Source organism: Numenius arquata, chromosome 6 (genome assembly GCF_964106895.1).
Source record: "Numenius arquata chromosome 6, bNumArq3.hap1.1, whole genome shotgun sequence".
NCBI lineage: Eukaryota > Metazoa > Chordata > Aves > Charadriiformes > Scolopacidae > Numenius > Numenius arquata.
The window spans coordinates 60,774,923-60,788,215 of NC_133581.1; the positions used below are offsets into that span (position 1 = coordinate 60,774,923).

At 41.8% G+C, this 13,293-nt stretch overlaps 1 protein-coding gene across 3 annotated transcripts in view; it reads left to right on the plus strand.

Moving 5' to 3' along the window:
* Positions 1-3,233, plus strand: part of TSHR (thyroid stimulating hormone receptor) — a 61,883-nt gene extending 58,650 nt beyond the window's left edge. For all 3 annotated transcript variants that reach the window (XM_074148977.1, XM_074148978.1, XM_074148979.1), the window contains 2 exons: positions 65-253; positions 1,823-3,233. In XM_074148977.1, coding sequence (XP_074005078.1) covers positions 65-253; positions 1,823-3,233 — 1,600 coding nt within the window. The remainder of the gene's footprint in view (positions 1-64; positions 254-1,822) is intronic.
* Positions 3,234-13,293: the final 10,060 nt, after the last annotated feature.

The following is a 13,293-nucleotide window of genomic DNA, read 5'->3' on the forward strand; positions in this document are numbered from 1 at the left end:
GTATCATGTTTTCTGCTTATTTCTCTGGGTCTTCTGATGTTTGTTGTTTTCTTCCTTTACCTAGGGATGTCTCCAGAACAGCCATTGCTAACCTTCCAGCCAAAGGATTGGAAAACCTTAAAGAACTAATGGCCAAAAACACATGGACTTTAAAGAAACTACCAGCTGTAAAGATATTTCTTCAGCTAATGCGAGCTGACCTATCATATCCAAGTCATTGCTGTGCTTTCAAGAGCTGGAAAAAAAACAGTGGGTGAGTTTCACTCACATATATTCAATTTTAAAGTACGTAAGTGAAGACAACTTTTTAGTATTAAAATAATTACATCTATTGGCATTTTTGTGACCATTTTTTCCAGGTATAGAGGAGATTCTTTGAAAGAGAGATTACAATTTCAAACTGAAAGAAGAAAGAATTTTTGGTATAACAATTTGTAGGACCTTTTGCTACAGCTCCTCCTTTTGTTGAGCCCAGAATTAAAGGGGAAAAAAAAGAAAAGGGTAATGTGCTATATAACACAGAATATGCTGTATAAAGGACTGGAAAAAGAAGTTTTGGAGGGGTTATAGCCTCGTATCTCATATGTTTTCTAACTGAAAAGCTCAGAATAAATTATTCTCTAATACCCTTGTACACAGATTATTTCAAATTCCATTTCAGCAGGATTTCCAGTCTCCTTCAGAATAGGTGCTGATAGCTTTTGGAAAGGAAAAAAAAATACATTTATAGATGTCCTGAAGCAACGGAGCAACTCATCTGCTGGGAGGAGGGAGGGGGGATGACTTACAGTAACTAGCAAAATTTCACTGCAGAACGCAAATCCAGTGTAAATTTCTCCAAAGTTTGATAAGGTTTAGAGAATTCTCATCCAGGCCAGCCCCTGACTTAGGAAGACAGGCCCAGTCTTCAGTATTGCAGTATTGTGGTTAGAATGCATAGTATATTAAAAATATGCTATGACAAGTACATGAATTATTCAATAATAAGCTCACAAAACAAAAACATTCACAGTTGCAACGGTCTGGGAAAGTGAGGACAAAAATAAAACAGGAGTGGAGAGATTCATAACCTTGACAGGAAGAATGTGCAGAAAGAACCCAGCCCAATCTAATGACCAAAAGAAACAACTATTTGCATATCTATTAGTAGAGATGAATATTTCTCAGAGTGAATTATACGCAATCTCAAATTGTAAGCAATCTTTAATTCTACACACCTGGAAATAAGAAATGTTAAAGGTTATGTGAGAGTGGATATCTATGATCAAAAAACCTTGATGCCAAATTGCAATTTTTTTCCTATTAAAAAGCATGAACAATTTTCAATTACAAATACAGGTGCATCACACTATGAGGTACGGAATTCCCAACCACTACACTGGTAGTTAGCTGTAAAGCACCTACAGGAAATACATAGAATAGAAATTAAATTATGAAAGTGCTGGGAGAAATTGATTTGTGAGCAAAAATGAAAAGGAAAATAATACTGTGTGTATTATCTAAGAAGTTACAAACAGCAGACAAAAGTCTCGTTACCTCCTAAGAAAGCAAATCCCAAGAAGGAATAGGAATTAGGGATGCCGAACAAGCCAAATTACTACTGGGGATAGTTGATAGCAACTGAGAAGAGAATAATATAGTTTTAAAAAAAGCCCAGAAATGCTCAAGCTTATTGTTCACTATACATTCTGTTAACGGAAATATACCCAATCACATTTTTATAGCTACGTTTTCATTCACGGTGAATGTTCCCTTTGTTTACTCGCTGCACTCCAGTCAGACCATAAAGGCCAGCGGGTGATTTCCCCCTCTACTCTTTCAGAATCCTGGAGTATCTGACATGTAACCAGAGCAGCAGTCACAGTTTTCGTAAAAGAAGATCAGTCAAAACTCTCAGAGGTCCATTTTACAAAGATTATGCAGAAGAATACACAGACCACACCGATACTGTATATGACAAAAACACCAAGTTCACAAATTTTCATGAAAATTCCCATTACTATATTTTTTTGGAAGAGAACGGAGAAGGAAATCTTGGGTTTGGCCAAGAGCTCAAGAACCCTCAAATGGAAGATGTCCAGACTTTTGACAGTCATTATGACTATCCTATCTGCGGAGGCAATGAAGATGTAATATGCACTCCAGAGCCTGATGAGTTTAATCCCTGTGAGGACATCATGGGATATCAATTTCTGCGGATTGTGGTGTGGTTTGTGAACCTGCTGGCCATCCTAGGTAACATTTTTGTCCTTTTCATCCTTCTCACCAGCCATTATAAACTGACTGTACCACGCTTTCTGATGTGTAACTTGGCCTTTGCGGATTTTTGCATGGGGTTATACCTCCTCCTGATTGCTTCTGTGGATCTCCACACCAGGTCAGAGTACTATAACCACGCCATAGAGTGGCAGACTGGACCCGGCTGCAACACAGCTGGCTTTTTCACGGTCTTTGCTAGTGAACTTTCTGTATACACGCTGACCGTGATCACCTTGGAGCGCTGGTACGCCATCACTTTTGCCATGCGCCCGGATCGAAAGATTCGCCTCCGGCATGCCCTGGTTATCATGCTGGGAGGGTGGCTCTCCTGCTTTCTTCTTGCCCTTTTGCCACTGGTTGGTGTCAGCAGCTACAGCAAAGTCAGCATCTGCTTGCCCATGGACACCGAAACACCCGTGGCTGAAGCCTATGTTGTCTTCGTTTTAATATGTAACATTATTGCTTTTGTCATCATTTGTGCCTGCTACATAAAAATCTATGTAACTGTGCGAAACCCTCAGTACAAGTCAGGGGACAAAGACACCAAAATTGCCAAGCGGATGGCTGTGTTGATTTTCACTGACTTCCTGTGCATGGCTCCCATCTCTTTCCATGCTTTATCTGCCATTATGAACAAACCACTGATAACTGTCACCAATTCCAAGATTTTGCTGGTACTCTTCTACCCACTCAATTCTTGTGCCAACCCCTTTCTTTATGCTATTTTCACCAAAGCTTTCCGAAGAGATGTGTTTATCCTACTAAGCAAGTTTGGTATATGTGAGCATCAGGCTCAAGTCTACAGAGGTCAGACCATCTCAGCCAAAAACAGCAGCGGCTCTTATGGGCAGAGAATCAGCCGAGGGATAGGTCAAATTCCTACAAGCATTCAAGACCCGGTCAACGATTACCTTCCTGCCGTGACAATGCAGAACCAAATTCTCATGGAAGAATGGAAGCAAACTGAGCTATGACATCTCAAAGTATCCAGACACAATATGGTCAAGAGATGGTTGTACATACAGTGAATCGAGTAAGAAGATAACATGTTCTCCATACCCTTTTTCCCTAGCCTATCCTTTGTGATGCCCGAAAGTACCTTCAGAGTGGTCTTCTTTTAGACAAGTCACTCATTTGAACCTCATCTAACACTTTTATCAGTGCAGGACAAAAGATACTGTTCTGATGATAATGCTGGAAGTAAACGCGAACGCTCTAAGTAGAAAAAGTAATACATATAAAACCAGCAAATATGAAATATACCCTCATCTAAAAAAATTTAAGGAAGAAGGACACAAAGCATAAAACTTGGCAGTACTTGTATGACTAAATAAAGAACATAAAGTTTTTTAATTAAAACAACATCAAAAAAATACTGAAGGCTGAAGTTCTCAATTGCCAACTGCCTATCTGTCAAAAAGCTCAACTGGTTTTCTAATAGTGAATTTCCAAAACTTCCACCAGGGCCTAAAATGGAACATAATCCTTCTGCTTCTGCCACCCTGACCAAAAACTACGCTAATCTTTTTGTTTGCAGTTCTTGGTTTTGTTGAGTGAGGTGGGGAAAGAAGTCTCTTCATATTGCCTTTGTAGCACGAAAAGGCAAATAACGTTGATTTTGCGACTGTTCATGATAACAGGTAAGAAACACGAGGGCATTTGTCTTTGTGTGATGTAAAAATTCACAGAATGGAAGGGAACTCTGGAGATCATCTAGTCCAACCCCCCTGCCAAAGCAGGTTCAGCTAGAGCAGGCTGCACAAAATTGCATTCAGGTGGGATTTTCTCTCCGGAAAAGGAGACTCCACAACCTCTCTGGGCAGCCTGTTCCAGTGTTCCATCACCCTCAAAGTAAAGAAGTTTTTCCTCACCTTCAGATGGAACTTTATGTGTTCCAGTTTGTGCCCGTTGCCCCTTGTCCTGTCGCTGGGCGCCACTGAAAAGTGTCTGACCCCATCCTCTTGACACCCACTCTTTAGATATTTATAAGCATTGATGAGATCCCCTCTCAGTCTTTTCTCCAGACTAAACAGACCCAGGTCTCTCAGCCTTTCCTCATAAGAGAGGTGCTCCATTCCCTTGATCATCTTTGTAGCCCTCTGATGGATTCTTTCCAATAGTTCCTTGTCTTTCTTCAACTCGGGGGCCCAGAACTAAACACTACTCCAGATGTGGCCTCACCAGGGCAGAATAGAGGGGGAGGAGAACCTCTCTTGACCTGCTGGCAATGCTCTTCTTAATTCACCCCAGGAGACCACCAGCCTTCTTGGCCACAAGGTCACATTGCTGGCTCATGGTCAACTTGTCCACTAGGACTCCCAGGTCCCTCTCTGAAGAGCTGCTCTCCAGCACACCAGCCCCGAAACTGTGCTGGTGTATGGGGTTATTCCTCCCTACATGCAGGACCCTACACTTGCCTTTATTGAACTTCATTAGGTTCCTCTCTGCCTGTCCAGGTCTTGCTTAATGGCAGCACAGCCTTCTGGTGTGTCAGCCACTCCTCCCGGTCTTGTATCATCAGCAAACTTGCTGAGGGTACACTCTGTCCCCTCATCCAGGTCATTGATGAATATGTTGAATAAGACCAGACCCAGTACTGACCCTTGGGGAACACCACTAGTTACAGGCCTCCAAGTGGACTCTGCATAGCTGATCACAACCCTCTGAGCTCTGCCGTTCAGCCAGTTCCAATCCACCTCACTGTGCTCTCATCTAACCCACACTGCCTAAGCTTACCTACCTATGAGGATGTTATGGAAGACAGTGTCAAAAGGCTTGCTAAAGTTGAGGTAGACAATATCCACTGCTCTCCCCTCATCTACCCAGCCAGTCATGCCATCATGTAAGCCTACAGACTGGTTGAGCATGACTTCCTCTTGGTGAACCCAATTCAAACTTCATTTGATTCCATATTCCTAATTATAAATGAAGGCTGCATCGGTGAGCAGAAACAAGGGCCCAGATTCACCAACTCTGTGAGGTGGTCTCATAAAAAAAAACCCCAAGATTCTGTCACTGTTAATGCCATTAAAAATCTACAATATTGCATTATAGATTAATTTAGCTGCCTATTTTGGGGAGGGGCATGCTTCTATTTTTGGTTGATTCTCGGCAAATTTTGAAACCAGAACTGCTGAGAAGCATGCAAATAATTCATGACCTCCTCTTCTGTGATCTGGACTCACCCATTGTTAAGCAGAAACATAAAGGTGGCTTCTTAAGTGTCCAGACGAGCAAAATTTCCTACTTATGAAATGGCTGCCTTTGGAACGCTGTGGCTGTGTCAGAGTCCCACACAAAATGCATTATGTCGAGATACAACCACCCCCGCCCTGGGTTCTGTCACCCTTCTGATACTGGAATAATCATTAAAGGGAGAAAAGGCTTCCTGCCTGCCTTTATTTAGTATCTCATTAGCAGCTAAGACAATCAAGTTCTAATGGACAAACTGTACATTTATGCTACAGACTTATAGATTCATAGATTCATAGATTGGTCCAGGCTGGAAGGGACCTCCAAAGGTCATCTAGTCCGACCTCCCCGCAGTCAGCAGGGACACCCCCAACTAGACCAGGTTGCCCAGGGCCTCGTCGAGCTTCACCTTGAATATCTCAAGGGAAGGGGCCTCAACCACCTCCCTGGGCAACCTGTTCCAGTGTTCCACCACCCTCATGGTAAAGAACTTTTTCCTCATATCCAATCTAAATCTCCCCTTCTCCAACTTAAAGCCATTGCCCCTCGTCCTGTCACTGCCGGCCTTTGTAAACAGACCCTCCCCAGCCTTCCTGTAGGCCCCCCTCAGGTACTGGAAGGCCGCTATGAGGTCTCCCCGGAGCCTCCTCTTCTCCAGGCTGAACAACCCCAGCTCCCTCAGTCTGTCCTCATAGCAGAGGTGCTCCAACCCCCTGATCATTTTGGTGGCCCTCCTCTGGACCCGCTCCATCAGGTCCATGTCCTTCTTATATTGAGGGCTCCAGACCTGCACACAGTACTCCAGGTGAGGTCTCACCAGAGCAGAGTAAAGTGGCAGAATCACCTCTCTGGATCTGCTGGCAACACTTCTCGTGATGCAGCCCAGGATGTGATTGGCCTTCTGGGCTGCGAGTGCACATTGCCTGCTCATGTCCAGCTTCTCATCCATCAGCACCCCCAAGCCCCTTTCCTCAGGGCTGCTTTCTAAGACTTCACAGGTACTAGTGTACCAGCGGAAAAGGAAATCCAAGCTGGAATCATATTCTTTTTCAGAAAGAGAGGAAAGACTATATCAACATTTATTTTAAAAGTGCTTTTAAAAGTAACTGAATCACACATTTCAAACCTCTTTTTACCTTAAAACAAACCAGGTTATTTGTTCCATGGAAATTAGTGGAAAGATGTGGTATGTTGGACTGATTGCAGCATGCTTTTCAACTCATACAGCTGTTTGCTGTTACTAATGGACGACAGGAAATATTTACACATTATTGAATTGCTGTATCTCCCACTGTTGCATATATTTTTGTCTATTAAAAGAATTCCGTGATATTGCCTTTATGAACAAAGTCTGATATTTCTGGTTTATGTCTTGCATATTCCTTCTTGTGTTTAACTTGGTAAAAAATATTTAAAAAGCTATTGTAAAGATCCAGGCCATAGACTTTAAATAATTTATTTGCCAGATTTTTTCTTGTAAATTTCTGTATCCTATAGATATTCTCTTCCATTCCTGCTCTGATCAATCTTTCAGCCATTTTTGGTTTTGTGTATACCCTTACATAACACTTGCTATTTTAAACCTGTCTCAGCAAGATGTATTATTTCTGGCATTCAGTACATATTTTCTCTAGAATACTTTAGAAATAATGCAGAGCATTGGAATAAAATGCTTTGTTTGAAATTGTAAAGAGGCTCAGCAAGTTTTTTCTGAAGGTTTTAAAATATTTTTCCTATAAAAGAAGTTAATACTATTTCTCTTGCACTCAACTTCCTTGTTCTCCTTGGCTGGCCTAAAGTCAAAAGGATTGACCACACAACACACTTTTGGACAGAGTGTTCGCATTTTTCCCCACCACTGGCTGGAAAAGGGATGTCCTACATCTCAGTGCAGCAGGGGCGGAAAGGAACATTAGTAGTACTGCTGAGCTCTGGGGTTCCAAAACCACTATTAATTACACCCAAGATAATCAGAAGAATCACCTAACAACCACGAGGTCTTCTTCAAAAGACTAAATCTGGAATCTGATCTTTTCCATTCTCCTTTCTAAACCCAAAGTGTATGGGACAGTGACCAAGGATTGGATACTTCATGAGAAAACACTTGCGTAGTAAGAACTTTGTGTGGAGGAGTGCCATTCTACTGCGGGAATTCTCAGAATAACTAAATGGATCTGCCCATGCGCCACCTTACAGAAGTTCCCTCCCTCCCCCTAGGTCTTCCCTCAGAGCAAATGTCTCTTGTCCCGTATTTGCCAAAATTTATGCTGCCAAATTTTATGATCAGTAATTGTCATCAGTGGGGGAAAAAAGTGCTTATTTTCGCTATATGGATCCTTGCATTACCTAGAAAAAAATACAAGGTGAGGGACATCTCACTGCTGAAAACTGTCAAAGTGTTCACATGTCAGTTAACTCTTGACATAACTTCTCTGTCCCAAAAAACTCCCAAAACACAGTTCAGGGCTTCGTCTGGCTCTGAGACTTCAGATTGGAGAAAATCCTGTTTCAGGGTGGCAGAGAAAGCCACTATTTTAGAATCATAGAATGGCTAGAGTTGGAAGGGGCCTTAAAGATCATTGAGTTCCAACCCCCCTGCCATGTTTTCTCTACATAAACTTCTGTGATTCTGTTTGCGTAATTTGGTGGTAATATATACACTATGAAAGACTTCTTCATTCTCAAACACTGTAGAAAACAGCTTTTAAGTTGAGCTGGAGGCTTAGTTATGAGAACTTGGAACTTTCTCTGAGCGATTTAATTTAAACTGGCTAGAGCTGACCTCTGCTAGTCTGCTCTCTCTCTACCTATAGAGAGATGGGGGCTTTTGACTGAGTAGGCATCTGTTCTAGATGATACCATCTGCACCAGGTCAGCTATAGTCAAGGTAAAGCTATGCACCCTGCTATGGTACCCTGGAATCTGAAAAAAACACAACTAATAAAAGGTAAATTTCAAATCACTAGCATAGCATTTTGGTTTATTTACATAAATGAAATGCACTTTCGTTTCCTTTCTTGCTGGGTAATTTAAACATCAATGCTCACAGCTTTGTGAAAAGTCACAAAAAGGTCACAGTCTTTGGAAAATCTGTACCAAAAAAAACTCATGAAGAAGTGAAGTTAGATTTGAGCAGACCTCCTATGCTTATGTGTTAAAATGAACCAAACCCTCCCTTTCCAGGCTGTTTGGCCAGGCTGATGCATAATAGCAGCACAGTCTGTATTGGTTTTCTAACAGATGCCAGGCATCCGCACTCTAAAAACACCAGGTAATCAAATGGTTTCAGGGTTGCAGTTAAAATTGGACAGGGTAAAGCACAAAATTAGTTGGATATCATGCCTTTCTGTTACACGCTCCCCTCCTTCCTGGTAGGGATTCTGAAAACATATGACATTATACTACACTTTGATGTAGGCTTTGTGGGCTAAGGCACAAGGTGTTGAAGGGCCATCATCATGCCCTGGAACAGAAGATGGTTAAGAGGTCTTAGTGACGCACACTGAGAGATTCTGACAGCACCGCAAACCTAGAATTCACACCGGTTCAATAATACCTCTGAATAAAGCTGAGATGCTTTCGATCTGTTTAGTCACTTCCACCCGACCCGGCTTGTTTTTGTGTGACTAGAAATCATGATGTGAAAGTGAACAAACGGGGGCTCTATGAGGTCAATACACAGAGTGTTTCATCAGCAGAACCCAGCAGTTCCAACTCCCTACCCCCATCCCACACCTACCCATACATACACACACACACTGGTATGAACTGCCACAGCACCTCAAATTATCAGGTTTTGTAACTGCCTGTTCTTATTTTCCACCCTGAAAACACTGGGTAACTACTCCAAAACACAGAAAAGTCCCATCAACTATAGCACAGGACTTGGGACCTCATTGGGGCCATCCTGAACTTACTCCTTCCAAAAGCTTACCTTCTGCAGGATTAATATCAATCAACTTGAATTTTACCCTATTTTTGGGGGTAGGAGCTTTCTGTCCTGTCCTGATTATATGCAATGCTCAGCCTTGCGCCTGTGGTCACGTGAAGTCATATCCTTACTGTCGCACACCTGTGCAGTTCAGCTGAAGCTCATGAAGCTTTGTTAGTTAGAGGGGGAGGAACACACTCATTTTGGTTCTCAGCTGTTGCACTGCACAGCTGTGATGAGGATGATCTCCTCCGGCTTCTCTATTTTTCTTCTCTCTTTTAAGGAGTGAAATCTGTCGTGAACATCAGCTTCATTCACAACACACATCTCGGGGCTCACTGAACAGTCGTTGCAAAGCCGTTGGAATTGTTGGATTGTTGCTCGCGTATAGACTGTGAAACTTTTTAGAAGACCTACTTTGCTGCCAAGAAGAGTCCCCCTGTTGCAAACACTGAGCCTGGTGACGGGCCAGACCTGCCAAACCCACGCTGGCTGTCTCACAGCTGAGCAGTTTCAGCTAAAATGACAGCGGCTTTTCTTCAAAAAGTGAAGAAAAATTACAGCACTCCCCGCCCTTTGTGAAGGCAAAACAGCAACAAATCAAATCCAAGCAGTAGCACGAGTTTTAACAGAAAACTCACGGCAAATTCTGAGGCGCCGTCTGAGTGTCTGACATCCCAAAGCAGCAGGAAGGTTGTACTTGTGTTGCGTGTACAGTGCTGGTTTCAGCCCCACTGTAGTGAAAGAATTCCCTAAATCATACGTGGATTAGTGCTGCTGCCTAGAGGGAGCTGTGGGAACAACAGATCAATTCTTTCTTAGCCAGCTACAGATTTCCAACTAAACCCAGCAATTGTATGTCAGTATAAAGGAGCAAGGAGTGTATTTTGACACAGGACAATTAGGAAGGGTGGCTGAAACACTGGCAGATGTACCTTCCCATAAAGAGTCCGAGAAAAAAGGAAAAAGGGGGTTTTTTATTCCTTCCTACACTTGTCTTTCAACAACTAAGTATGTTTGCACTCCATCTTTGATTTTTTTATAAAAAGTCTGGCTACCATCTTTTATCTTTATCCTCTGTGCTCTCTCAGTTTCCTCTTTCCAGATTCTCTTTACATCTCCTTTCCCTAGTGGAAGAAACCCCATGCCCTATTTGATATAGAGTACATTTTCCACCTATCACCTTAATTTATTTAAGCTACATGGCAACGTGTACACGCCAGGGTGAAATTGCAAACCTGTTTAAGGATATGACAACGATTTAGGACAGAACACGAAAGCCAAAAGATATTCTGAATGAACATTAACAGCAACTTGATCTGCTAAAATTAAGAACTGTTCCACTTTCCCTCCGCTCCCTCCCAAAGCCAATTTGATACGTGCAGAAGCGTGTCTGCGATGTGAATGGATTTCTTCTTTAGCCAACCAATTTTTAACACCAGTATCATCATCACACTTCTTAAGCCATTTGTCAACTCTCTGCACATACACGGTATTTTACTCGATGCTGCTTAAATGTTTTAAGATTAAAATTGCTCATTAAAATCAGACAAATTCAATCCACAAAAAATAGTATGTCAAAAATATTATTCCCACCTTTGTCTTTGTTAAAAGCTCGAACAAGGCAAGCGCAGAAGGAAAGAGCTTCCAACTTGCAAAAATTTGAGTTTTTTGAAAAATACGCAGGTCAAGACAGAATAAAACCTACAAGTAGAATTTCCACAGTGTGAATTCTGCGCTACATCCTTTTTGGAAACACTGCTCCCCAGGACGCTATGCTTCCCAGGAGACATTACCTGTGGAATCCAGACAGCCCACTTGGAGTCGGCTCCTCTGAGGGGAAAGGTCTGCACGAAATCCTTGGACATCGATATGGCAGGACACGAGGAGCCCTGTTCTGCAGGGACCTTGTGGCAGGATTCCTAAGAGAAATGGGAATAAGCCTTTGGAAAAATCAGGAAGGCAGGTGGTTTGGCGGAAAAGACCATCTTCCTTATTTTGCTGGTCCACACCATATTCTCCCTCACCAGCTGGGAAGGGTTTTTCTTTACCTTGGCGTTGAATCCTGCCAGCTCCAGCACTTGTACAGCAGCATCTCAGCTCCCCCGGGATTCAAAGGCGTCTTCGGCTCCAGACATCTAGAGGGCTTTTCCGCAGCGCAGCTCTGCTTCGTTTGGTACCTCCAGCAGAGGAAAAGCATTTCTACCTTGACAGAACCATGTGTCCACAGGTAACACGCTTTTTTGCATTAACAAGATTTTTTTGGTTTTTAAAAATTTAATTACAGTCTTTCATTTGGATTCGCTAGTGAAAGATACTTATCTAAACTGAACACTTGCTGGTTTCAATTTCAGCAAGTTGTTTACAAAAGTGAAGTAAAAATGAAAATAAAAACTAGAAAGCGTAAGCCGAATGTACCCAGCTTTGTATTTTTAAAAATAATTTTCGCTAGAAGGCATTTTAAAATACCAGCTCACCAGTATCTATCTTCAGAGAGGGGTTTTTGACCTATGGACGCAAAAGGGCAACTCGGTATCATTTGTAACACCAAGTGCTATTTTCAGTTATTTATTCTCCCTCCCCACATTACCTCATTATTTCAGATAACCCTTTTTCAGGGCAAGCCAGGAAGTGCACATTTATACTATGTAAAAAAGGTGCAATTGCACAGGCATTTCGCACTATAAAAAATTATTGGGAGAGTCTTCATTCCGGAGAAAAAAAAATAATGTCACAAAAACACTTTCCTGAGTGCTACGTAGCCACACGGAAGGTCAAAAGTAGTTCAACTGCAGTTCGTTCAGCTGTACTAGAGATGTCAGTACTCCTGAAAGGATCAGAGTGGTTTTGGCATAATCCCGTTAGCGGTGAAAAAACCAGTCTGAAAAAAAACCAGAGCGACAGAGCCTGCTTTGAAAGCACGCGGCAATACTCTCCTTTAACAGAGTATTTCACAAACAATAGTCCATGTTAAAAAAATAAACGAAACACAAACTCCAAAGCTGACACAGTTTAAGGTGAGTTGTAAGGAATGATACGCAGTCGGAACTAAACGAGGATACACTGCAAGCTACACTAACAGCCCAAGATTCTTACCCTCGCGCACCTCTACAATTCCAATAGTACGGTCATGAACAAATCATAGGAAAAGATAAAGTCTTTTGCCAATAAAATATCCTTGAAATATTTCGTTCATGTACAGCTGGGAGAGTGTAATTAACATTCACAATTATAATGCTCTCACCTTTCCTTACAGGGATAAAATCCAGCTTTTTCGGTTTGTGTTTTCCTTGAGTTTGCTACTAATTTGTTACCGTTCTGCTTTCCTCTTTTTAGGGTCCTTTTGAAAATATTTTTGCCAGAAGAACAGGCCATTTTTCCAAGCTGATTTTTCTTACGCAGTCTGCAAGCTCAGACAGTAAGGATTTTTTTTTGGTAAAACATCTTAATTTCTGTTACATTTTTATCCAGAATCATCTCCAAATCCTTTTCAAGTTGATATGAAAGGCAAATTTTATGGGAAAAGCAGTACTGTTTTTTTTAGACTTGCCCAAGTGTTGAGGGCTGGAGGGCAAGAAAAGCACTAGGGAAAAAAAAACCTTGAGCATTGGCAAAAAAACCCCACTCTTTATGATTTTTGTTTAGCTATACCTTTATACCACTATAGCTAGAACATTACTTCAAATTCACTGCATTCCAAAACACAGCCCCCCATACAAGCAGTATAGCCTAGAGCTTACCTTCTTTCCAATTATATTTAGAATTTCAAGTTTAAAATTCAGGTTTAAAAATAAAGCACGTCATGTATCAAGATACTGCTTTTAGTCAGGAACTAAAAAGATGTCACCTGCTTACACTAGAATGCAATTCTGTCAAACCAGTTTCCTGGTGAAGGTAAAACCTTTATGATC